The sequence below is a fragment of the Solanum pennellii genome, chromosome 6 (assembly GCF_001406875.1).
Source record: "Solanum pennellii chromosome 6, SPENNV200".
Classification (NCBI taxonomy): domain Eukaryota; kingdom Viridiplantae; phylum Streptophyta; class Magnoliopsida; order Solanales; family Solanaceae; genus Solanum; species Solanum pennellii.
In genome coordinates this window covers 54,953,213-54,977,103 of record NC_028642.1, presented here as the reverse complement: position 1 = coordinate 54,977,103, position 23,891 = coordinate 54,953,213, and the positions used below count along the sequence as shown (strand labels likewise).

The 23,891-nt window shown below is 31.8% G+C and overlaps 2 protein-coding genes across 2 annotated transcripts; both read left to right on the top strand.

The window, feature by feature from the left end:
• The first annotated feature begins 9,302 nt into the window (after positions 1-9,302).
• Positions 9,303-13,172, top strand: LOC107023301 (glyceraldehyde-3-phosphate dehydrogenase, cytosolic). The gene is made up of 11 exons (XM_015223952.2): positions 9,303-9,432; positions 9,547-9,570; positions 9,690-9,790; positions 10,701-10,816; positions 10,904-11,003; positions 11,536-11,682; positions 11,771-11,831; positions 11,906-12,146; positions 12,399-12,482; positions 12,660-12,749; positions 12,883-13,172. The coding sequence occupies exons 1-11, from the start codon at positions 9,429-9,431 to the stop codon at positions 12,926-12,928; spliced, it is 1,014 nt and encodes a 337-aa protein (XP_015079438.1). The 5' UTR covers positions 9,303-9,428; the 3' UTR covers positions 12,929-13,172.
• A 3,684-nt stretch (positions 13,173-16,856) lies between these two features.
• LOC107023596 (3-oxoacyl-[acyl-carrier-protein] reductase 4-like) lies at positions 16,857-22,560 on the top strand. The gene is made up of 11 exons (XM_015224336.2): positions 16,857-17,175; positions 17,642-17,784; positions 18,425-18,478; positions 19,371-19,451; positions 19,547-19,592; positions 19,866-19,960; positions 20,078-20,110; positions 21,082-21,216; positions 21,423-21,516; positions 21,961-22,043; positions 22,148-22,560. The coding sequence occupies exons 1-11, from the start codon at positions 17,007-17,009 to the stop codon at positions 22,178-22,180; spliced, it is 966 nt and encodes a 321-aa protein (XP_015079822.1). The 5' UTR covers positions 16,857-17,006; the 3' UTR covers positions 22,181-22,560.
• The last annotated feature ends 1,331 nt before the right edge of the window (positions 22,561-23,891 follow it).

Genomic DNA, 23,891 nt, shown 5'->3' with positions numbered 1-23,891 from the left:
ATAAAAAAAAAATAAACAAATTAAAACAGAGGGTGTTTTCTCGCACTAATGCTTCATTTGATCTATTGGTAGACATAAAAAACTGAAACAAACAACAAGACAGGTTTTCTTTTTGGGCTCAAACTAATTATATATGCCTTGAAAATTCACTAAACAAGTATAAATTATAAATTTCGAATCCAAGAAACCAGATTAACTGTGATAGAATCCTAAATTCGAACCTATAACATTCAAATCATGAATCTATCTCTAGCAAAAAAGAGCTACTACTAATCTTCTATATATTATATGACTAGAAGGAACATACATTGAACTCTTGACAGATAAAAAAACAAAAGAGTGTCATATAAAATGAAACATAGACGGATAATTATTAGCGACTGCATATAGTTAATATTTTGGTTAACAAGGTGATGATAATCTATAATTAATTATTCTATAGGTGATGGGAAGTGGCACAAGCAATACAAGCAAGCAAAAGAATAGCAGAAGAAGCACCATCTTCTTCAACATTAGAACTACTCCTCTTGAACTTATTTGTTTTTCCTTTGTTGCATTGCATCAATTGCTTTTGTACTTGGTAATTTTTCACCTCCTGTTGCTGCCTTATTTTCATTGCTTCTTCCACTCTTGACACCATTTTCTTTATTTTGTTTTCAAAGAAACTTGCTGTTATTTTTTTTTTTTTTTGAATTTGAAAGACTTAGTTGGGAGTTTAACACTGATGTGCCTTCTTGTTATATAGGCTTCAAGAGTAGCCACTAAGTGTCAAATGTGTAATAATGGAGGTGTGGATAGAAATTAAAAGTAAAGGGGAGTATTAATATATTTTGTTATATATAGGGAATAAGATAAGAAAAATACTTTATTTTTTGCTGTCATAATATCAAACTTTATAAAGAACCTATTTAATAATGTATTTTAGAGATATATATGTATTTACGTGGATATTATAAATATTGCATCATTATAAATAGTAATGTATCCACGTAAGCATCATAAATAGAAACATGTCCACGTGGACACGCATACCTTTAAAGTACACTATTAAATAGTGCATGAATCCATAAAGTTTTATATCATAACAGCAATTTCGGCCAAAATTTGAAAAAAAAATTCTAACACTCTTTTCCCATATATATCAATTAAATATGAAACAATTGTTGGACTTTATATCTTCCCCTAGCCCATTTGAACATGTTTGTTAATATTTTTGTGATCTAGTTTGTAAAGTAGAAAATTTAGATTGTTGCATCCATATTTATACCTTTTAATAGGTGAAAGTTGAAACAGTAACATAGAGAAAAGGATTATTTAACAGCCACAATTTAAACTTTCTCCCACCAAGAACCAACCTAACAAAAAGCACAAAAAAGGAAGTTGGAAAAGATAAAGGCTGCCATGGCAATGGTTATTGCAGTTGGAATAGTAATCACTACTGCTTCTCATTCAATTTTAAGGAGGGAAAAATCAATAACAATTAATCCGCTATCTTAGATATTCGTATTATTTCATCTACACTTCTATTATAATACAGTCAAATCTCTTATTATCTGTTTTAATATATATTTTTTAATTATTATTGTGAAATATCTTTATTAAAAATATATAATGTAACCTAATATAATGGTTCCAAAGGTAAAAAAAGACATAGGTAGTATAGTAAAATATTATTATCACTATATCAAAAATGATCATTAGCGGCAATTAATTCTTAATTATCGTTAAATATATATTTTTAGCGGCACTTAGCACTCTTTGTATATGTCCCTAAAACCTTTTAGTGAAAATTGGTTGTAATGACACTTAACTAATGCCGATAAAGACCTTAGCACTATTTATTAATGTCAATGTTTAATGTCGCTAAAAGTTATTTTTGTTATAGTGTATCGGGAACAATTAATACGGAGATGCTTAAGGTTATTACTTCATTAACTTTGATTTAAGCTTGAAAGATCATATTCATCCCTCTGATTTAATTATTTAGAAATGAATTGTTTTTGCTATTGCTAATTTCTTTTTCTTTTTTTACAAAATTCAAAACTAGAAATAAATAGACAGTATTTTTCAGTCAAAGTAGGCCACGTGAGTTGGGAAACAATAGATTCAATTATTTAGTCGATGAAAGCAGAAAGGTGGATCGATGAGATTCATCCAATTGGGAAAATATTTCAATATGAGTACAATGTACATGTATTTAAAAAACAAATACACATCGATCGTTTCAATTTTTGGATAGCAAGACTTTTGGCTTATTAGCATGAGATCGATATAATATACTTTCTCTGTTCTTATTTATATATTATTATTATTTTAAATTTCACGTCTCTTAACAAATTATGTAGGTTTATCATTATTTCTTATTTAGTATTCTTTTGAATTCAAGTTTTTAATAAATGAACATAAATTAATTTATTTTAATTAATTATATTGATTAATCATTTAATTTCTTATGTTGGTCAAATTTATACTTACAATGTTAATAACTCTTAAAAAACAAATTAAGGGCCCGTTTGGTTGGACTTAATAAAAGCAGCTTTAAAAAAGTACTTTTGAAAGTGCTGAAACTTATTTTTAAAATAAGCAGTTATGCGTTTGGATAAAAGTGCTGAAGTTGCTATGCCAAACGTGAAAAGGGAAAAATGGAAGAAAGAGATGTTAGGGTTATGTGGGTAATTTGGAGATTGTATTAAAATATTAAGGGCAAAAAGATAAAAATGTGGTCAACTTAAAACAGCTTATAAGCTAAAAAAAAAAAAGCACCCCTACCCCAGCTTTTAACTTTTGGCTTAAAATAAGTTTTTTTTAACTTAAAATAAGTTATTTTGAGTATTGCCAAACAGCTAAATAAGTCAAAAATCAGCTTTTAAGTCAGTTTGACCAGTTTTTAAGCTGAGCCAAACAGGCTCTAAGAAGAAGAATGTCATATATGCATTGAGTTTATCAAACGACTTAAAAGACATCTATTTTTAGTAAGGACTGTCGTATAAATATACAATACATTGTATAGAACTAATTACATGTCCTTACTTCATGCATGGAAACAAACACACAAAGTCAGTTTACTTTTTAAAAGTAAAAAAAATGTGGTGTGTATGATGATGTGATTAGCATATATTTATTACTCGTATATTAAAATCCTACATTTACCTCTCTTTCATTTATTTTTTTAAAATTTTAATTATTTTTGTTCTGCAAGTAGTTTATGAAATATCATGTGCAAGGGCATGTGGGCATGTTCCACTATTTCTTCATCCTAGTCCTTATCCTAATTAAGTTGAGCCTCTTCTCCATGTCCAAGTTTTTCTTCAATGAAAATGAAATGCATATGATATCCATGCACACATAACAAAAACAATTAAACATAGTTGAACTTTTTGTTTCAACAAATTTATGTTATAACAATATTATAATCAGATTCGTACTAGGAAGTCTCACATTATGAAGTAAAACGCTCTTTAACAAAGGTCATTTTCTATTAAAGGAACTCGAACCTACTCTGATCAAGAATGAAGAAACACTTATCAGTTACCACTCCAGCACATCCGACCCTTGGTTTGGCGACTAGATTCTATGTATATTTACACGTCAAATATGGTCATAAATAATGTAAAGACAAATTAAATGTATAAAACATGGAGTACCAAATTGTTTTGTTGCATGTGAAAGAGAGACAAGGAATGGGGTTTGAGTGCATGAGCCCATTATTCGTGGGTCATGGTTCAAGAAAATGGGTTGTTGGCCATTTTCTCAACAACTATTCTTTCTCATCTGCCCCTTATAAATCTTGATGGATATTTTTATTCCTAAAGTTAGTACCACTCAATTGTTTTCCATCAAATTTTAACACTTACAAGAAATGAGACTCATGTGCTAAGGCAGATCACAGATCTAACATGTAATTTATGAATTTACGTGAATTTAATAATTTTTTATAAAATTTTTTATTTATGTATGAAGTGTTCTATTTAACTTGTATCCTATTTGGTTTACAAGAGACAAGTGAGATTCATACAGGAAGTTGGCAAGGATATTGTCCTATCATGCAAACTGGATTTTGTCATATTCTCCTGTTAGTTAAATTATTTTGGAGGAAATTTTGTAAATAGTAAAGAGATTAAATTTAATAAGTCTCATTAGCTATAGTTTACCTAATTACGCTTTATAGTTATAGTTTCGTTTATTATTGATATTTCCGTTTATTATTTCACTAGTCAATATACAAATTCTATATTTATACATTTAAGAACTTTTCATAATTTATACAAATCAAATGTATCAACAAATCATATACGTACAAGATAAAGAAACTGTATATAAATAGCTAGAGTAATCATATACAAATTATGGATTTATACAATTACGAATCGAATTATACGAATTCTGAATGTAGCCCACGTAAGTATAATTATATGTTAGTGGCAAAAAGTAATTTCTTCAAACTATGTTTGTATTAAATAAGTAATTAACTAGTATATATTTGGTTTTCGATTATTTAAGTTTCTGTACGTTTTGTGTTGGAGCCTGATGATTCAATCAAACCAAGCAAGAGTTTTGGGCCTATGATCCAATGGTGGTGGGGGAAAAGCCATTTTCAATAGGTCCTTATGGGCTGTGTTGCATCCCGGACCAAAACCAATCAAGTTTGAAAACCTTTAGGCCCAGGAAAGTCTAAATTTGCTTTTGAACTTGGGAAAAAGTATAAATATATCTCGAATTATCGTAAATGGTATGCAGATATCCGTCATTATATTTTTGGGATATTGGTGTTTCTGTCGTCCAAGAACTAGAACATATATTCCCTTCACTTTAACAGAAGGCTAAATAGGGACACGTGGCACAATCTTATTTGTTAAAATATAAATATTGGATCGGAGGATAAGATTATTATAAGTGTATTTTTATTGTTGAAAAGGGTACATATGCTCTAGTTTTAAAACGACAAAGACACTAATATCTGAAAAGTATGATGGAGGATATTTACATTAGTTCAGAGATATATTTATAATTTTTCCCAATAAAACTTTATGAAATGATTTACATTTTACCTAGTTGAGTTTCTTTATTTTTATTTTTATTTTACTACTTGGGATGAAACATACCGTTATTGTTACTAATTTGACCTAGAAATGTCCTAATTAACTTGTGTCTTGTAATATAAATTTTCTAACACGTGAACCATTTTATTTAACAAGTGAAAATGGTCAAATTAAATGTTAAACTACGAAAAAATAAACCGAAAGGTGTAGAAATTGTCCATATGAGTTTTTTATTTTTATTTTCCATCCAATATTCTAAGGCCCGTTTGGCCATAAATTTTCCAAATAATATTTGGGAAAAATTTGGCAAATAATGTTTGTCCATATAATTTGTCATTATTTGACAAATATTTTTGGCAAATATCCCAAATTTCCAAATACTACCTTTTTTAGTATTTGGGCCAAATCTCATTATTTGGGATATTTTAAAAATTAAAATTTTACCCCAATCTTTTATCTTTTACAAAAACACCCTCTCTAGTAGTTGCTTGCGTTGTATTACATAATTTTTTACGTGAACACCAAAATAGTAATGAAATATTTAGTGAGTATTAAATAATGATATGATTGTTGATGAAAATTATTAAAAATTGGCTCTAGGTAACAAAGTCATGTGCTTTGTCTACTTCACGATGTATGGAATAGTTCTTGTTGCACTCACTCCAAATTACCACATTGTTTTAGTGTCATGGACACTATTTGTTATTGTTGTAACGAATATTCAATTGACTTGTAATACAAACTTTTAGTTAGTTTTGATAGTTTTTAAAACTTGTGTATATAAATCATATTTTTCTAAAAAGGTGAAATATATTTCCCAAATTCTATGGCCAAATACATGATGAAATTTCACCCAAATATTCACTCAAATAATATTTGCCAAGAATATTTGGAAATCTATGACCAAATGCTAGCTAAGCCTGAGTTGTATCCAATTTCATAATAGAAAAATATTGCACAATATGAAAAAATCTTCCTTTTTGGCCTTTCAAAAGAAAAACCTTTTCGATATTTCTTGAGAAGCACAATATCTGCGAAGATGTCGTTTGACTATGGCATACAATTGTCTCTTTTCTCCTTTCCAAGTCTGAGTTAGGCCGTTCCCTTCGATTCGTGCATAAAAAATGATCTCCAAATCAAAATTTTCTAATAGAGAAATTGAGATTAGGATTTACTGAACCACCCATCAACGGGTGAACTCCTGATTATATTCAAATCACATAATACATATTCCCTCACTTCCTATTTGCTTTCTCCGTTTCAAAGCAGACTAATCTTGTTGTTTTAAATTAAAGTTATGTTAAATGTATCAAAATGCCCTTTAATCTTGTGGTCTTAAACATGTCACGTGGAAAATTAAAGTTAAAGTGTTACCAAAAATAAAAAGGGAACATTCTTTTTGAAGCAGACTAAAAAGGAAATATTATCATTATTTTTTAAACGAAGTGAATATATGTTACTGTTTTAGATTTTACATGTATTATGAAACTAAAGAAGTTCACCTTTTTAACTTTTTTTTTTTTTGGAAGTCAAGTTTTCAATTAATGATTATGAATCAATTTATTTTAATTAATTAATTTGACCAATAAACATGAATTATTCACTTAATTTTTCTATGTTGGTCAAATGTATATTTTCCATACTAATAACTCACAAAGATAAAATAGGAAAAAATATTACTATTATTTATACATTAATTTTATGAAATGATAGATATTATGAATCAAATATTTATAATAAGGATGATATATAAAAAGGAACGGATGGAGTAATTTGTACGGACTCTCCTAGGGTGTTCATCGGTTGGATTGGTTCGTTTTATGTATTAACGGTTTGATTTATCGGTTTTCGATTTATAAATAAGCTAAACAAATAACAAACTAATAAGATATTCTTTATTGATTTTCGATTTATTGATTTTCATCATTAACGGTTCAGTTTTTGATTTACCCAGTTAAAAATTGCTCATAAAATAAAAATATGATTTCACCACTTCTCTAACAATTTGGTATGATACAGTGAAACAAGCAAACTAGTTTTAAATGGTTTGATAGAGTGAAACAAGAAATAGAATGAGAAATTGCATCAATAAAATTAGGGAAAAAGGTCTGATATACCCCTCAACTTTGTCATTTGGAGCTAATATACCCCTCGTTATAAAAGTGGCTCATATATGCCCTTACCGTTATATAAACGGCTCACATTTACCCCTACCGTTACAAAATGGCTCACATATACTCTTCATTTAACGGAAGTTAAAAAATTAGTTTAAATTTATATTTATTACTTCTAATTTTTAAAAAAAATTATTTAGGGGTATATATGATTCTTCTATCAAAGTTCAAGGTATATTTTAATTTTTTTCATATATAAATTATTTTTTGACTTCTTTTATTATACTTATTTGAATTTCTTATTCTTATTTTATTTTTTTCTTTCATTCCTTAGTTTAAAGAATAAAAAATTAAACTATTTTTTTTGTGTGTATTGTAATTTAATTTCGTATTCGAAGAAAAAATTTGGTCATCTACAATAAGTTTTACAAGAATATTAGTGAAACATAAATAAATTTGATTATCAAAATAATAATTAAAAATTAGTCATTGAAACAAAAAAAAGTCAAAAAAAAATATGTTTGACGAGGATTAAATTTACTCATATGGAATTATATTTTTTAGAAAAAAATAATAAAAATTTAGATTAAAATTATTATTTTTTTCATTTCCGTTAGAGGAAAAGGGTATATGTGAGGCATTTATTTACAAGTAGGGGTATATATGAGCCACTTTCATAACAAGGGGTATATCAGCTCTAAATGACAAAGTTGAGGGTTATATCAGACCCTTTTCCCTAAAATTAAATATAGTATGAAGGCTAACAATAACATGTTCCAACCAAAACATAATATGATTTTTTAAATGTGAAGTAGAACTACTATGGCGTGTAAAGTATGTAGACCATAGTATAAAATATTTATAAAGTATAGTAAATAACTTACTATCGTCTTAATGAATTATCAATGTACTCAATAACCCATTACTAAAATTCAATATTAAATCAATAATCCAATAATATATCTTTATAAAATTATTAAAAATCTGTTAATCCAATAATATTTTTTCCGATTCCGATCAAATTTATGTGTGTATGAGTTGGCCTTAGATGTAGTTGGATGGACACACAAATCAAGGGGCAGGAGATTGAGTGAGTGGGAGTCTGTTTTCAACTTTGCCATCGTGGGGCACCTAACTGCCCCCCAACGCACAGCCCCCACACATTTTTTCTTTACTTTTCCATTTTTTTTTCTTGTCTTCTAGAAAATTCTCCTTTTCAAATTCCGTGATCACATATGCGGATAAAAAGCTAGATTTTCGCCTTCCTTCTACAACTTACCATCCGTACTGTCACCTCAACTCCCGGTTCCCCGTTCAAACTTTTCATTATATACATATTTTAATTTTACAATATTATTATAGGATTTTTTTCTCTTGCTGAAAGTTGGATATTGAAGTTTCTTTTCTTTTTTTCTTTTTAAATTGAAAAATATTTTAAATTTAAATTAGTTTTCTAAAATTTTAAAAAATAACTTCACTTTATATACATAAATCAAAACATAATTTACATTTTAAAATAATATTACTTTTTTTTTGAAATACTGTTATTTTTTCTAAATTATATATTTTATGTTCTAACATCCATTAAAATATTCATAAAACACATCTCAAGAAATATTTGTCTAATTGTTATTCTTATAAGGTTGTTTATTTCAAATATCACCGGATATTAATAAAAAAAGAGTTATTTATGTTTTTCATTAAAAATTTCGCTCATTTATATCATTGCTGATAAAAAAAGACTTATTCACATCATTTTATAACTTTGATTTTGCAAAACCATTTGATATCTTATTCGGAGAGAAACTACTCTTAATATTTACAATTATTTCATAAATATTTAAAAAAGATTGAAATTTAAACATTCTTAATTTTCTTTGTTTGTTTTTTGTGTCCTTGAGGAAGAAGAAGCAAAGAAAAAAATATATTTAATCCAAAAATCTTCAAGTGAATAGTATTAAAAGTTGTTTGGAATGTAAAAAATAATTTTATAAAATCAAAATTAAAAAAATAAAACGAAAAAATCAAATTTCTTAACTGATAACAGATAATTTTTTTCCCGAAATTTCAAATTCGAGTCTTTCGTCGTCTAAAATTATTCCATTAATTAGAAATGAGAAAATCAATAATGTCAAATCGCATTACTTACCGGCTCCCCCGGTCTCCCATTACTAGCCACTTCTATTAAAACCGTTCACGGCTTGCTACTTACTTTCACAAAAACCTCTCCAATTAAAACGAACTTCATTTTCCTTCTCAGTTCACAAAAAAAATCATGGGTATATCATCAGTAATCTTTTCTTTTACTTTTTCTTCAAATTTTTTTTTGCAAGTATCATCATACGTTATACTTCACGGGCTTTAACTAATTCCACTTTTATAATTTTTTGCAGGCAAGATTAAGATCGGAATCAATGGTATATAATCTGTTGTTTTTGTCTCGTGAATTTGTTAATTTAGTGTGTTTTTCTGAACTTTAATGAAATTACTTTTTGGTTTTGGCTAAGATCGGTTTCGAATGTTGTTTTGTTTGTAGGTTTTGGAAGAATTGGCCGATTGGTGGCCAGGGTGGCTCTACAAAGAGATGATGTTGAGCTCGTTGCTGTTAACGATCCCTTCATCACCGTGGAATACATGGTAACAGGGCAATTAATGATAGATTATGAACTATGAATTAAGCTGTAATGTCAGTTTAGTTTGGGTTGATTATATGTTTTAGTTCATTTAGTTCATTAAATTGTGCGTTAGTATTTAGACAATTTTTATCAAAATTAGACTATTTTCACATTTTATAGTTAATTACCATGATTTTTTATGAGTTGACGGTAAAAAATACACTTAGAAGTGTCCAAGTTTTTTGAGTTTTCTATCGGAACTATCATGTGTGTGTTTCACAAACTGTTATCAAAACACACGTGAACTATCATTGTTGAGTTAAATACCTGAAATTTCAGGTAGGAAAAGTGAACTCATAGTTCAGGTGTGTTTCGATAAACATTTGGTGAAAGTTCAAGTAGGAAATTCACAGCGTGTCGGAAGCTATTACAAAATGTTATCAAAACACATGAACTATCATTGTTTGAGTTTCATACCTGAAATTTCAGGTAGGAAAAGTAAACTACTCATAGTTCTGGTGTGTTTCGATAAATGTTTGGTGATAGTTTGAGTAGGAAATTCACACATGATAGTTCAGGTAGGAATCTCAAAAAATTGGGATACTTTTAAGTCTGTTTTTGATGATCAGTGCACCTCAGTCATTAAAAAAGGGGTGTTTTGACCCTGTAATTCTTTTTTTTGGCTGTTTCGTAGTTCTTCACTTTCCAGAAGTGTTGGGTCAAACACAACACTTTTCCTTTATTTATGCTTTGCGAAATTCACATAGTGATATTCAGTAGTAACAATATCAGTAGATCTGTTGGTTTCTGGGGCTTTAAGTCGATGGGGATTTTATATGATGATTGTTGCAGACATACATGGTCATGTGTAAGTTTACTGTTATTATTTGAGGGGTTAAGTTGATGGGTATTGTATATGATGCTTGTTGCAGACATACATGTTTAAGTATGACAGTGTTCACGGTCAATGGAAGAACAATGAGCTCAAGGTTAAGGATGAGAAGACTCTTCTCTTTGGTGAGAAGCCTGTTGCTGTATTTGGCATAAGGTAAATTATGTCTCCAACTTTTCATTATTATATGAAAAACTGCATTAGAATTTCTTTTGATTGGACTTATTGTATGGATGTCTGAAGAAACCCAGAGGAAATCCCATGGGCTGAGGCTGGAGCAGAGTACATCGTGGAGTCAACTGGAGTCTTCACTGATAAAGACAAGGCTGCTGCCCACTTGAAGGTTTGTGATCCTAAATAACTAGAGCGTTCTTATTTTGGCTTACTGTTTGTAGCTAATATTGATTTTTCAAAATACATAGTTTGACGCTCCAACATATAATCCCCCATGGCCTGAAAACTTGGTGCCTGAAACCATGTAGCGAACTTTGTTTGCATTTTTGCTTTTATACATGTTTATGTATGCATTTGTTAGTGAAGGTGCTATTATGAGGCTTTACTCATGTACTTTTGTTTTCTTCTCCTGTCCAATCAAACTTTTGTGGAAACTTAAGGACAGAGTATGCTGTCATCTTGAAAGAAATTTAAAACTTATTTTCTCGAAAGGAGGCTAGGTGTTGCAGTACGCTGTTAGTATTGCCTTTATATGAGTTTTTTTTTAAATGTAAATTGATGCTAATGCGATGATGTTTGGGTGTTGACTACTTGGATTGATATGGTTATCACATATTTCCTTGCACATTAGCTTGATTACCTGCATTGAATAGATGGTGTTAAGTACCTGCTTAAATTTTTTTGGTTGTTGTTATTACCAGGGTGGTGCTAAGAAAGTAGTCATTTCTGCTCCTAGCAAGGATGCACCTATGTTTGTTGTTGGTGTCAATGAAAAGGAATACAAGCCAGACCTCAACATCGTTTCTAATGCTAGCTGTACTACTAACTGCCTTGCACCTCTGGCAAAGGTTCCCTTTTTTTTTCTTTTGCCCTGTTCTTCATTTTAGTATTTGAGCCTATATGTGAATTTAAATGATTTCTTTTGTGACTTTGCAGGTTATTCATGACAGGTTTGGAATCGTTGAGGGTCTTATGACTACAGTCCACTCCATAACCGGTAAGTATTGCTTTATGCATTAGAAGTTAATACAGCTTCTGTAGCTTGAGTACTAAGTAATTATTTTATAACAGCCACCCAGAAAACTGTTGATGGACCATCAGCTAAGGACTGGAGGGGAGGAAGAGCTGCATCATTCAACATTATCCCCAGCAGCACTGGAGCTGCAAAGGCTGTTGGGAAGGTGCTACCATCATTGAATGGAAAGTTAACAGGAATGTCTTTCCGAGTTCCAACAGTCGATGTCTCTGTGGTTGATCTCACAGTGAGGTTGGAGAAAGAAGCCACCTATGATGAAATCAAGGCTGCTATCAAGTAAGACTGTGCACTTTACTCCTTTACCCGTTCCCCTTCCCCTTCCCTGTAAGAAATACAAAAGTTCTGTGCTTCATTCAGTTCTGGCTAGTATTAGACTACAGGTTTCCATGGATGCAAAATACATGAAAAAAAAGGAGTCATAGTGCTGGGTGAAATAGTAGAAAAGGCCCTAGGGCTACTCAACTTGTTTTAATAGCTGCTCATTTACATTAATATGCTTTTTTTTTTTTTGCTTTGGCATTTCATTAGGGAGGAGTCTGAAGGAAAATTAAAGGGAATTCTTGGATACACTGAAGATGACGTGGTATCTACAGACTTTGTTGGGGACAACAGGTGAGGATAGATTTCGAAGTTATGTTCCATATTATGTCTCACTCAAAATAACAAATGTCTATTGCTTCTGCCAATGCATTTTCCCTGTAAATTCCTATTCCTTTGTTACCGACCCTGCGTGAACCAGACTAGACTGCCTAAGTGTTAATTTGTTATTCAAATGAAAATAATTTGCAGATCAAGTATCTTTGATGCCAAGGCTGGAATTGCTTTGAGCAAGAACTTTGTGAAGCTTGTTTCTTGGTATGACAACGAAATGGGCTACAGGTAAATCTTAAAAATTTACTTCTCTTTGTATTTAGAGCTGCTGTCGACCCATCTTTTAGCATAAGAACTTTGTTAGGCAGCACTTAAATGGTTTGTGATCTGCTGCTAATGTTTTTCCTTGCTGTGATTGCAGCACACGAGTGGTCGACTTGATTAAGCACATGGCATCAGTCCAGTAAAGTGGCAGTTCCGAGTATGATCGGTGTGTTACTGAGCATATTTAGAAGAGGAAAAAAGTTTTAAGAATAAAGTAAAATGAGAAGCTGTTTGACGAGTTTGAAGGTGGCTGTCTGTTTACTATTGTATTTTCATTTGGGGTCTCTTGTTGGATAGTTGTTTTCCCCAATTTTCAAATGTGTCTGCAAAACTATCTGGATATGTTGTTTTGTCTTGCTATCAATGTATAATAACGTTGGACCCGCACTTATCTTTCTCACTGCCACCTTCCTCCCTCCCCCACAAAATCAACCACAAAAAAGAAGGATGATAAAAACAAAAAGGAAACTGGGCCTATTGTATTAAAGGGCTTGTTAGGTGCCTTTCAGAGCCTTCAAAAAGCCAATTATAAAGTGGTACGACGGGGTCACAGCCTGGTGCTTGATGAAAGTGATATTGAGAAAAGTAGAATTTCACTAAAGTTTATACCTTCACTTTCTGTTTGATGCCTACGGAATTTGCAATGGGAGGAAGGATTCCACCTTACAAAAGGAAAAGAGCAAGAAAACAAAGTGCTCATGTTGAAAGAAATTGAAAGAAATGAAAGAGGGAGATCTGATGAACAACATATACCATACGCGGCGGTATGTCTGTTGGGGGAGAGATTTAAAGAATAATGCGTACATAGAGTTAAATTCTATTGGAATCGATAAACTCTCGGTTCAAGGATAACAGCCGATAGGAGATTGGGAGTAGTGATTGAAAATAAAGTGCAAACGCCTACTCTCTTAGTGGAAGGATTAAGAATATGCCGCTCTGTGACCCTTGATTGTATACTTGCTTGGTGTTCTTGCAACTGTCGAGTCCTTTACCCCAGTGAGGGGTGTCAAAATCCCGCCCAATAGGCTCAAGTGATCCGTCCTTTACACATACTAAAAAAAATTGGTATGTTACTGTATAATTATCAAAAAGATTTTTTTATTAGGTTTAAAGATTTTATAAAAGAACAAATGAAGCAATTCAATCTTATTAAGAATTAGACGTGTGTATTATGTGACCTGTATTTCAGTACAAATATCTTTTGGATCGCTTAATAACTCGCCCTTTTTATCACTCAAATTTAGCCCAACACTCTCATTTGACACCTCTAATTGTGACAGAGCTAGGAATTATCATAATTTATACATATATTATTATGTGAGATTGTACATTGATAACAAGTGTTATATTTAATGTGGTAAATTTTATACATTACTAAATATGTATGTTGTATTTAACACAAAAATAATTTTTCACTATTATATTTTTTTTTTTTACCTGATATGTTTTACTTGAACCAAATGTTCAATGATAACAACAAACTTTTATAATACATACATTATCTCTCTAAATTTCATTTATGTAAAATTAGTTTACGTTGCATATGTAGCTATTGAACAATGTAGTTCTAAACCAGCGACCAATTGATCTCTTACACCTTGTTTAGATGATTGTTATCCATTGTATTGTATTGTTAGTATAAATATAAAACGCTCATGTAGAAAGAAATCAAGGAGGGAGATTTCATGACGGGAGTACAACAACAAATACCACATGTAGGATAGATTCAGTGAAGTCTGGAGAAAATAATGTGTACAAAATTTACCCCTAAGTGAAAGGTGGAGAGATTTCTGAATACACTCGCAGCTCATAATTAATAAAGAGTAGCGATGAAAAATGAAATACCAATGACTCCTCTCATACTAGAAGGATTAGATTAAAGAGTATCCCCCTTTGTGTCCCTTGATGGTTCACTTCCCTGATGTTCTTGCAACTGCGGGGTCCTATACAACAGTGACGAGGAGTGTCAAAATCCAGCCCAATAGGCTCAAGCGATCCGTCCATTTATTCTAGCAATTCACTAGGAATCGAGTTTATTAATTTTAGCCTAAGTAACTCACGAGGAATTTTGTCAATATATTTTTGAAAAAATATTTTCTAAAATTGTATGTTATATATAATCATTAAGACATATTTTTTTCTTAGGTACTAAAAATTTATAAAAGAACAAATAAAATAATTAGTAAGAATTAGATTTGTTGTGTTATAACCCGCATTTCAATTCAAATATCTTTTGGAAGGGTTAATAACTTGTTTTATTTCTCCAAATTTAACCCAACACTCTTATTTGACACCTCTAATCTCTAGCACTAACAGAGTAGGAATTTTCATAATTTATACTTGTATGTATTATTATGGAGTTCGGAGCCTAAACGATAAAAAATATTGACAAAAAATCCAAAAAGGTATGTCAAAATTTTTTTTAACCAAAACGGTAAACTCGCTACTGATGTAGCGATTTATTTGGCCGGCGTTTAAGAAAAATCGCTGCTCTTGCAACGATTTCTACAATTTATTTTTTAATTTGAAATCGCTACCTCGTCAGCGTTTTTTGTTATTTTTTTTTAAAACAAATTGTTGCCACATTTTTTTAATGAATTTTTTTTTAAATTGTAAGTCGTTGCCTGTGCAGCGATTTTACTTTAAAAATTTTTTTATTATTTTTTGGCAGCGATTTTACTTTAATTTTTTTAATTTTTGTGTAAATCGCTGCCTCGACAGCGAATTTACTTATTTCATAGTTTTACTTTAATTTTTTTTTTAATTTTTGTGTAAATCGCTGCCTTGGCAGCAAATTTACTTTTTTTTTTTTAATCTTTAAAATTTTATTTTATTTTTTTATCTTATTTTTTTTATCGTTTTGTCGAAAGATAATTTTTGCAGCGATTTGACTACACAATTAAAAAATAAAATTAAATATTAAAAAAAAAGTAAATGGCAGCATTTATACAAAAATTAAAGTAAAATCGTTGCTAAGACAGCGATTTACTACAAAGAAATAAAAATAAATAAAATCGCTGCACAGACAACGATTTACAATTTTTAAAAAAAATATTTAAAGAAATCGCTTCCTTGACAGCAATTTGTTTAAAAAAAAACTTTTTTTAAAAAAATAATAAAAATGCTAACGAGGTAGCGATTTCAAATTAAAAAAATAAATTGTGCAAATCGTTGTTGTCTTAACGCCGACCAAATAAATCACTAGATCACTAGAGATTTTACCGTTTTGATTATAAAGTTTTTTGATATACCCTTTTAAAATTTTTGTCAATATTTTTTACCCTTTAGGTTTCGCACTATATTATTATGCAAGACTATAAATTGATAACGAATGTTATACGCTAAATATATCTAAGAACTATATACTCAGTACTATTTTTATTATGTTGATTTTTAAAACAAAATTAATTTGTCCCTAGTATATTTGCTTTACCTGATATGTTTTGTTTGAGTCAAATATCTACCGAAAACAATAAACTCTCAAATCCATACACCACCTCTCCAAATTTCATTTATGTGATATAGTTGACGTTGCATATGTTGTTATTGAATAATTTAGTTCTAAACCAACGATTAACTGATCTCTTATACCTTGTTCGGGCGGTTGTTGCCCTTTGTATTGTATTGTTAGTTCAAATAAAATGTTTGTTTTGATAGTTATTTATATTCTATTAAATCGTATCGATTAAATCCACATCTAGGTAATAACTAAGAGATCCATTTTATGTAACAATCAATTTGGCGTGATCGCATCGTTACCTTAACATTTTCTTCTCATTCGTCTTTATTTGTTATTTAATAATTATATTTCATCTTTTGTCCTACATTTTCATAGTAGATACAACTCTAGCTCATACCCTACTTTTCTTATACGTTTATCATTTAAATTATGAATGTGCGACATAATGTAACAAAAAAAAATACAATTTATTCAAATATTGTATATATTAAAATAATACAATATACAATATATCAGAGTGTTAGGTTAAAAACAAATCACCAATCCTATACCTAATAGGCTTAAAACTAAATTAACAAGTAATCATTTTACTTCACTATATTTGTACCCAAATTGCTTTTTCTTCTTCTCTTGTTTAAAACGAACAAGACTAAAGAGGCTGGCACATTGTTTTCATCGGAACTTTTACAATAAAGACGCTCTACTCTAACTCTGCACCTTCTACTGATCCATTTACACACCTGGCCACTTTACTCCGTTCAATGGCTACTCTCACCTTCAATTCCGTCGCCGCCACCTCCAAATTCCGATCCTCCGTCGCCGCCGCAAACTCCTCCGTCCGTCGCCAGCTGTCACATGTCCGCCTTCCGTCTTCTCCTATTCAGCCATCATCTGTCTTGCAGTGCCGCTGGTCTTCTTCCTCCTCTTCAGGTATCTTTCAATTCGTAGTAGAGACGGATCTAATCCTTCTCAGCTTACTGCTTTCCAGTTCTAAAAATGTTGTATGTATGATAGATACTTAGTATTCATTGACTTTAAATCTTGAGTGCAATTCCTTTCCAGAAAAATGTATATTGACATTTTGCGTGATGAGAAATAAATACAATAGGACACTCGATTCTGGCCTCTGTTTATAGGAAAGGAATTCAAGAATATTTGAAAGCAAAAAGGAATCTGTAATTAGTTTAAAGGACAGATGCATTTCTCGTCTGATTTTTTTTTTTTGGTAATAGCTAAAATGATACATAAGCCATGGTTGACTTTTTGAGTTCATAACACAACTTGTGATGAGCAGTTTTGCTGCTTTTAATACAATACCCTTTATCAATCAGAAAAAGATGTTCCCTTTGTTTATAATTAGTTGTATAGATGTATAATGGGATTGTGATATGATCAGGTGTGAGAGCTCAGGTGACAACCACTGAACAAGCTGGAGTTAAGGCTGCTGCAAAAGTTGAAGCTCCGGTTGTTATTGTCACTGGAGCTTCAAGAGGAATAGGGAAGGCAATTGCGTTGGCTTTGGGAAAGGCTGGTTGTAAGGTCAGCATTGTGTTCCGTTTTTTAAAATACTAGAACTTATCTAATTTCACTCTTGCATTTGTATACTATGGTGTTGGCGACCTATGTGGCTTTACTGTAAAACATTATCAGCTTTAAGGTGCTATGGTAGTTGCTCAAGTTGTGTTTCCGTTAGCCATTGTTTAAAAGTGAAACAATGGGAAGTACTCTCTCTGTCCTTTGACTTCTCTGTTTATCATCTGAAGGTAAAATGTTTAATGGATAATTTTAATTGAGAATAAAAGGCTTTAAAAGGATAGTTTCAAATGTGCAAAAAATAAATTAGTTACCTGAAAGGTGTCAGATGAAGTGTAAAACAATACTAGTTTGCGTTATTCTATATTTTTTTGGGTGAAATTGCCGTTAACAAGCAGAAGCTTATACAGGCCAGAGTAGAAAGCGAAGCGGGTCCTCCTCCTCCTCCACATCTTCTTCTTATTTAGCTTAGTGTTTACTATGTGAAGTCAGGCATTTGAAAAATGTGAATTCCGTAGATTTAAGTTCTTCCGAAAGCTTCCAATAATGTTCTTGAGCTGACATAGGTTGATACACGGGCATTGCTGTTCATCAATTTTTTATTTTTTCATACCTGCTTGATATCAAAGTTCAATGTCGTTGGCAGGTCCTTGTGAACTATGCCAGATCTTCAAAGGAGGCAGAAGAAGTTTCCAAAGAGGTATGTGTTCCTTTTTTTAGTAATAATTTAGTTTAGTTTTTGGTATATATTAATATCCCTGATACTTCCATTCCCAACTGAAAATATCATTTTAATTACTTGAAACATGAACTGTGTCTCGAACTTCAGTCTGGTAGCCTTTTTATTTTATTCTATTTTTATAGATAGAGCTAGGTCTTCCTCTCTAATTGAAAGAATTGGTCAAACATGGAAAACTGATTCTGCTCTCTCATCTTTGTTAGAATTTTTCTGATAAGATAGAAGCTAGTGAATGACCTGATTGCTTGTACTGAAACCGTAAAAGCAAAAGGAATTTATCTTTGCTGGTAATACTCTTCCATCGAAGATTTGATGAAGTTGTGGATATATATATGATAATGGCTCGGTGAAGTTATACTGCATATATTTTATACTTGCGCATTTCAAACAATTATGTTTTCTTTTCTTGGCTAATCCTCATCTATCAAGAAGTGTATGTTTAGGTTCAAACTTTGTGTTTGGTTTCACTTATCTTCATGTAAGTTCCTCCCAAAACGTTGGCAATCATAGATTGTTTTAGTTTTATCTCAGTCTTGTAAAGGAGCGAAACCTGCTTTTGTTCTGCTCAGTCAAAGATAAAGAACGTCTTCTCATAGTCCTTACCCGTGCCAAAGAAAGATAGCTCATAAGCTAGAAGGCTTGATAGAAGATGTCTGACACTCATTTGACAAACACTTCCATCCATTGTTTGATTGCTGTTAGATTTGAAATTTCCGTTACTACTTCAATGAGCAGCCATCTTGGGTGTGGGAACTGGGAACAAGTTATAAGGTCATGCTTTAGGCTGTCTCTCACGCTCCTTGAAAAAAGAAAAGATCTTTTCTGAGTGATTCAAGAATGTCATATTTTGTAGATTGAAGCATGTGGTGGCGAAGCCTTGGCTTTTGGAGGCGACGTTTCGAAAGAAGAAGATGTAGAGTCCATGATGAAAACTGTAAGCTCTCTCTTTTGTTAGTCATATTAGTTAATGGTGGATCTTATCACAGTTGTTGCCAGCTGAATTGCACCTCATAAGTATAACATCTGCAGGTGGTTGATCGATGGGGAACAGTTGATATCTTGATCAATAATGCAGGTTAGCTACCACCTTTATTTTGTTGCGACAAGTCAAAAAGATCATTTAATTAATTTTGCACCAAGATAATACCAACAAGTTAACACATTTGTGCTGTGACATTAAGCATCCAACAAAAATTTGTGCAACTTTCTAGTTAGAGAGGAACATGTTTTTACCCCATATATACAAGTGAAACAATATTTTTTTTATGCAGGCTAGCAACAGTCATCCTGTTTTGCGTCAAGTTTTATTAGAATTCCCAATCAGTAGTTCTCTTTTTCTTCTTTTCAGGTATCACGCGTGATACCTTGTTGATGAGAATGAAGAAGTCTCAGTGGCAGGAGGTTATTGATTTGAATCTTACAGGAGTTTTTCTCTCCACACAGGTCTATACGCTATTTCAATTGGTAGTTAGGTTGTCTCCCCCAATCCCTCCTCCCAAAATCTGTATGTATTTTTCTTAAAGATAAGGTTCTTATAAGGGATCTTTCTTCTTGTTGCAGGCTGCAGCTAAAATCATGATGAAAAAGAAAAAGGTAAATTTGTCCATCTACCTCTTGATCTTCAGATATAATATTATTTGTCTGGTAAGGTTCAAGTGTTCCGAAACTGTTGCATAGAGAGAAGTGCATTTGTCTCTATGGACTCTACAGCAGTTATAAACAATGACTACACCACATGGTGGGTCATTGTGGTCGTCCACACTAGCCTTTTCCAAAATTTTATGTACGGAAGAAATATCACTAGAAACAACCATGTGGGGCAGGGGTCATCCCTAGCCTTTGGGTAGAATAACCAAATTATATTTTCCGTTCCTGGTTTCTTGGACTCGCATGCTAGTCAAAGTAAAATATAAAAGGAATTGAAAACACAATGACCGGCTGGCTATGTGTGACACTTGCACTACATTGATTAAACAGGGCATGGGCAAAATACTTCTCTTATCTGGATTGAAAGAAAATGGACAGAGATACATTAGTTGAAGGGAGATAGCTTATAACTTCATTCCCACCTAGTGTTAAAAGATAACATAATGCTACAATAAGATTGTCAGGTCAATTAGTTTTCTCTCTTGTTAGAAGCATCAAAAGTTGAGTTGATTTCGACTTCAGAATTTGGATTTGTCGTGTTTGAAATCGGTTATGATGGAAGGGTTTTGATGTGACGCAGAAGCTGTTTCCAGCTATTCCGTTCCATGGATTTCAGTTGATGGTGTCATTTACTCAGATTCTGTCACCTGCTATATTGCTGACAGTTACCTTTTCAATGAATATGAACCAGTTATTCTTACAAAACAAGAAACAAATTTACTGATCCTTGAGTATGTTAAAATAGTCAGGTTGTGCCAGATGCTAACTAATAAGACCGTTCCCATCATGTTTATCTAGCTATATATTCTGATCCCTTGAAAAAAAATTGATCACTAAGATCAAAGCAATGCCATGGAGTTTTATACTGTTCCTTATATACTCCAGAAATTTATTTAGGCATGGTCTACACTTTGCAGGGAAGAATCATCAACATATCTTCTGTTGTTGGTTTAGTTGGCAATGCCGGGCAAGCCAACTATAGTGCTGCTAAAGCAGGAGTCATTGGCTTAACCAAGAGTGTTGCAAAAGAATATGCCAGCAGGAATATTACTGTAAGTGCTCCTAGTCATTTCGTTGTATCACTTGGCTTGTTTACGTTAATGCTAGCTACGAAGGATTTGGTAAAGCATATTATTAAGGAACTTTTTCTGATGAGGACAAACTAATGAGTTGTCTCTCTTATTTTTCCCGTTGGTGATATAATGACTTCTTATGGCTCATAATTAGGTTACTTATGCTGAATTTTACTTTTCTGCAGGTTAATGCTATTGCCCCTGGATTTATTGCATCAGATATGACTGCCCAGCTAAGTGAAGACATTGAGAAGAAACTTTTACAAAGTATTCCGTTGGGTAAGAGCAGCTGTCTTTTAAAGTGTTTGTGGCGTTTATATCTCAACATAGTGACGAGTTCCCTGCACCTCTAAAACGAGGAGAAGGTACTCCAAGTAGCATAAGACAACATCAGATGCAATAGTCAGATTTCATTTGTATCAATAGAAAACTCTGACTCTATAAAACGAATAAAACTAAGTTGGAACTGAAAAACATCAACTGAGCTTGAAACTTGATAGTAGGTAGATTTCCCCTTCTTCAATGCATCCAACATTTCAAAGACTTTGTACTTGCTATTTATAAAAGATTTCGTTTATTAAACTAGTAAAAGTAACTACTATACAATTTAATTTTTTAGGAAATATGGTTCATATCTTCATATCTATATCTTTTAGATTAAAGCACAAGAGAGTTCCGGTAAAGAACAACTATATTGACTCACTTTGGTTTCACATAACATAGGACGCTATGGTCAACCTGAAGATGTTGCTGGACTAGTGGAATTCCTAGCACTCAGTCCCGCAGCCAGCTATATTACTGGACAGGTAACTTCCATCTTATGCGGCCTCATGTGTCATTTATCCAAAGCTTCTCTCTTGCTACGTCATGTTAAAACATCTTTTATTAAGAATATCTATTTCCTTTACAGGTTTTGACTATCGATGGTGGGATGGTAATGTAGAAGTTTACCCCATAGTTTGCTCATGAAGAAAGATTTAAAGAGAGATCACTTATGTTATACCATGACTGTAGCCTTGCTTCGTCCAATATCTGCGGAAAAGGAACTTGATAATTTGGTGATAGAAGATGACCTTACTCATCATTTTTCTGCATTTTCCCCTCTTCTTTTTCCGTTTTCTTGGAAGCATTTTTGAAAAAAGGGTTTGATCATTTTGTTGTGGTTTCTATGTTAAAGCTGAGTAAACACTATTTGATGCACTTCCTTTGGTCAAAGCATCCTCATGTGCTGCCATGAAAGCTTGCTGCTCTTGGCTTAACCTCTGAGAACGGGAGATTGATTAATCAATGGCATAATTTAGCTCATGCTTATTTACAGTTGAAGTTATTTATTTTAGCTCTAGTTATGAATTGATCACCTTTTAATCCCCTTTTAGTTTTGATTAACAAGTCCAACAGTACCCTCACTAACAAAGGCCCTGGACTAGAGAAAAAAATTACAAAGATGGTCCCTTGTGTTCGATGTAGACTCAAAATACTTCCCGTAATTTGTCAAAAGTGAGCAATTTTTTTTGATCTCCATCAAATATTTTATAGTGTTGCCGATTTATCTTTGAGATAACTATGGAAAATATATGAACACTAGAAAAGTCTCCTCCAATCCTAAAAAATTGAACACAAAAAACAGTACTTAAATACTATAATGCACCAAATAAAATATATATTGTACATTAAAAAAAAGTATTAGATGTTTAGAAATGGACTAGAAATAGCAAAAAAAAGGAAGAACTCTCAGATGTGAGTTCTCAGCTAAAATTCCTTTTTTTCCTCAGAATTTAAATTTTACCGGGGGTGGCAAAATTAAATCCAATTCGTCCAATGCATTCGATCTGTTTAATTTTAGGCAGGTTGTTGATCCACCCATTATTAGTTCAATTATTCTAATCCTATCTATTTCAACCCATTAAAAATTGATTTGATATGTAATCAGAATTGACTCATGAAAAATCTTGTCAAAATATATTTTAATTTTTTTTCTTTCAATCTGATATGATGTATATAGCAATAACAAAGAAAAAGATAATTTTATTAGGAACTAAAATAATTTACAAGAACAAATAGAACAATTAAGCTTAATAAAAAATTGAATTAAATTGGACCTTGACCCGTAATGTAATTCATTGTCTAACTTATTTTGATCTAAGCTAATTTGAATTAGTTTGGATCTTGACTCAATTGTTATCTTAACCCATTATGACTCATCCAACTTTGACTCAACCCGTTCAATTGTCAGTTAAGACTGGTCAACGGATCGGAACCGGTTCACCGGACCGGAACGAACCGGCACCGGACCGGAACGGAACCTGTTGACCGGTATGTTGACCGGTACCGAGATGAACCGGACCGGAATTATCGGGATGATAATCGGTTCCGTCCCGTTCCTACTATATACCGGGATGGAACCGGGACGAACCGGAACGGACCGGGATGGAACGGGACGGGATAAAGGGGACGATATTTTTTGGGATTACGAAAATATAATTTTTTTTTTATTTTTCTAAGTATAAATTAATAGTTTTTAAATTTATACTATAATTTTTTACTTAAGTTTATTTTAAAGATATTTTATTAATTTTTTTTTTTGTTGTTAAGTTTGCAAGTAAAGTCTAATAAAACTTTCAAAATTTAAATCTTTTGAAGTTTATACTTTATAA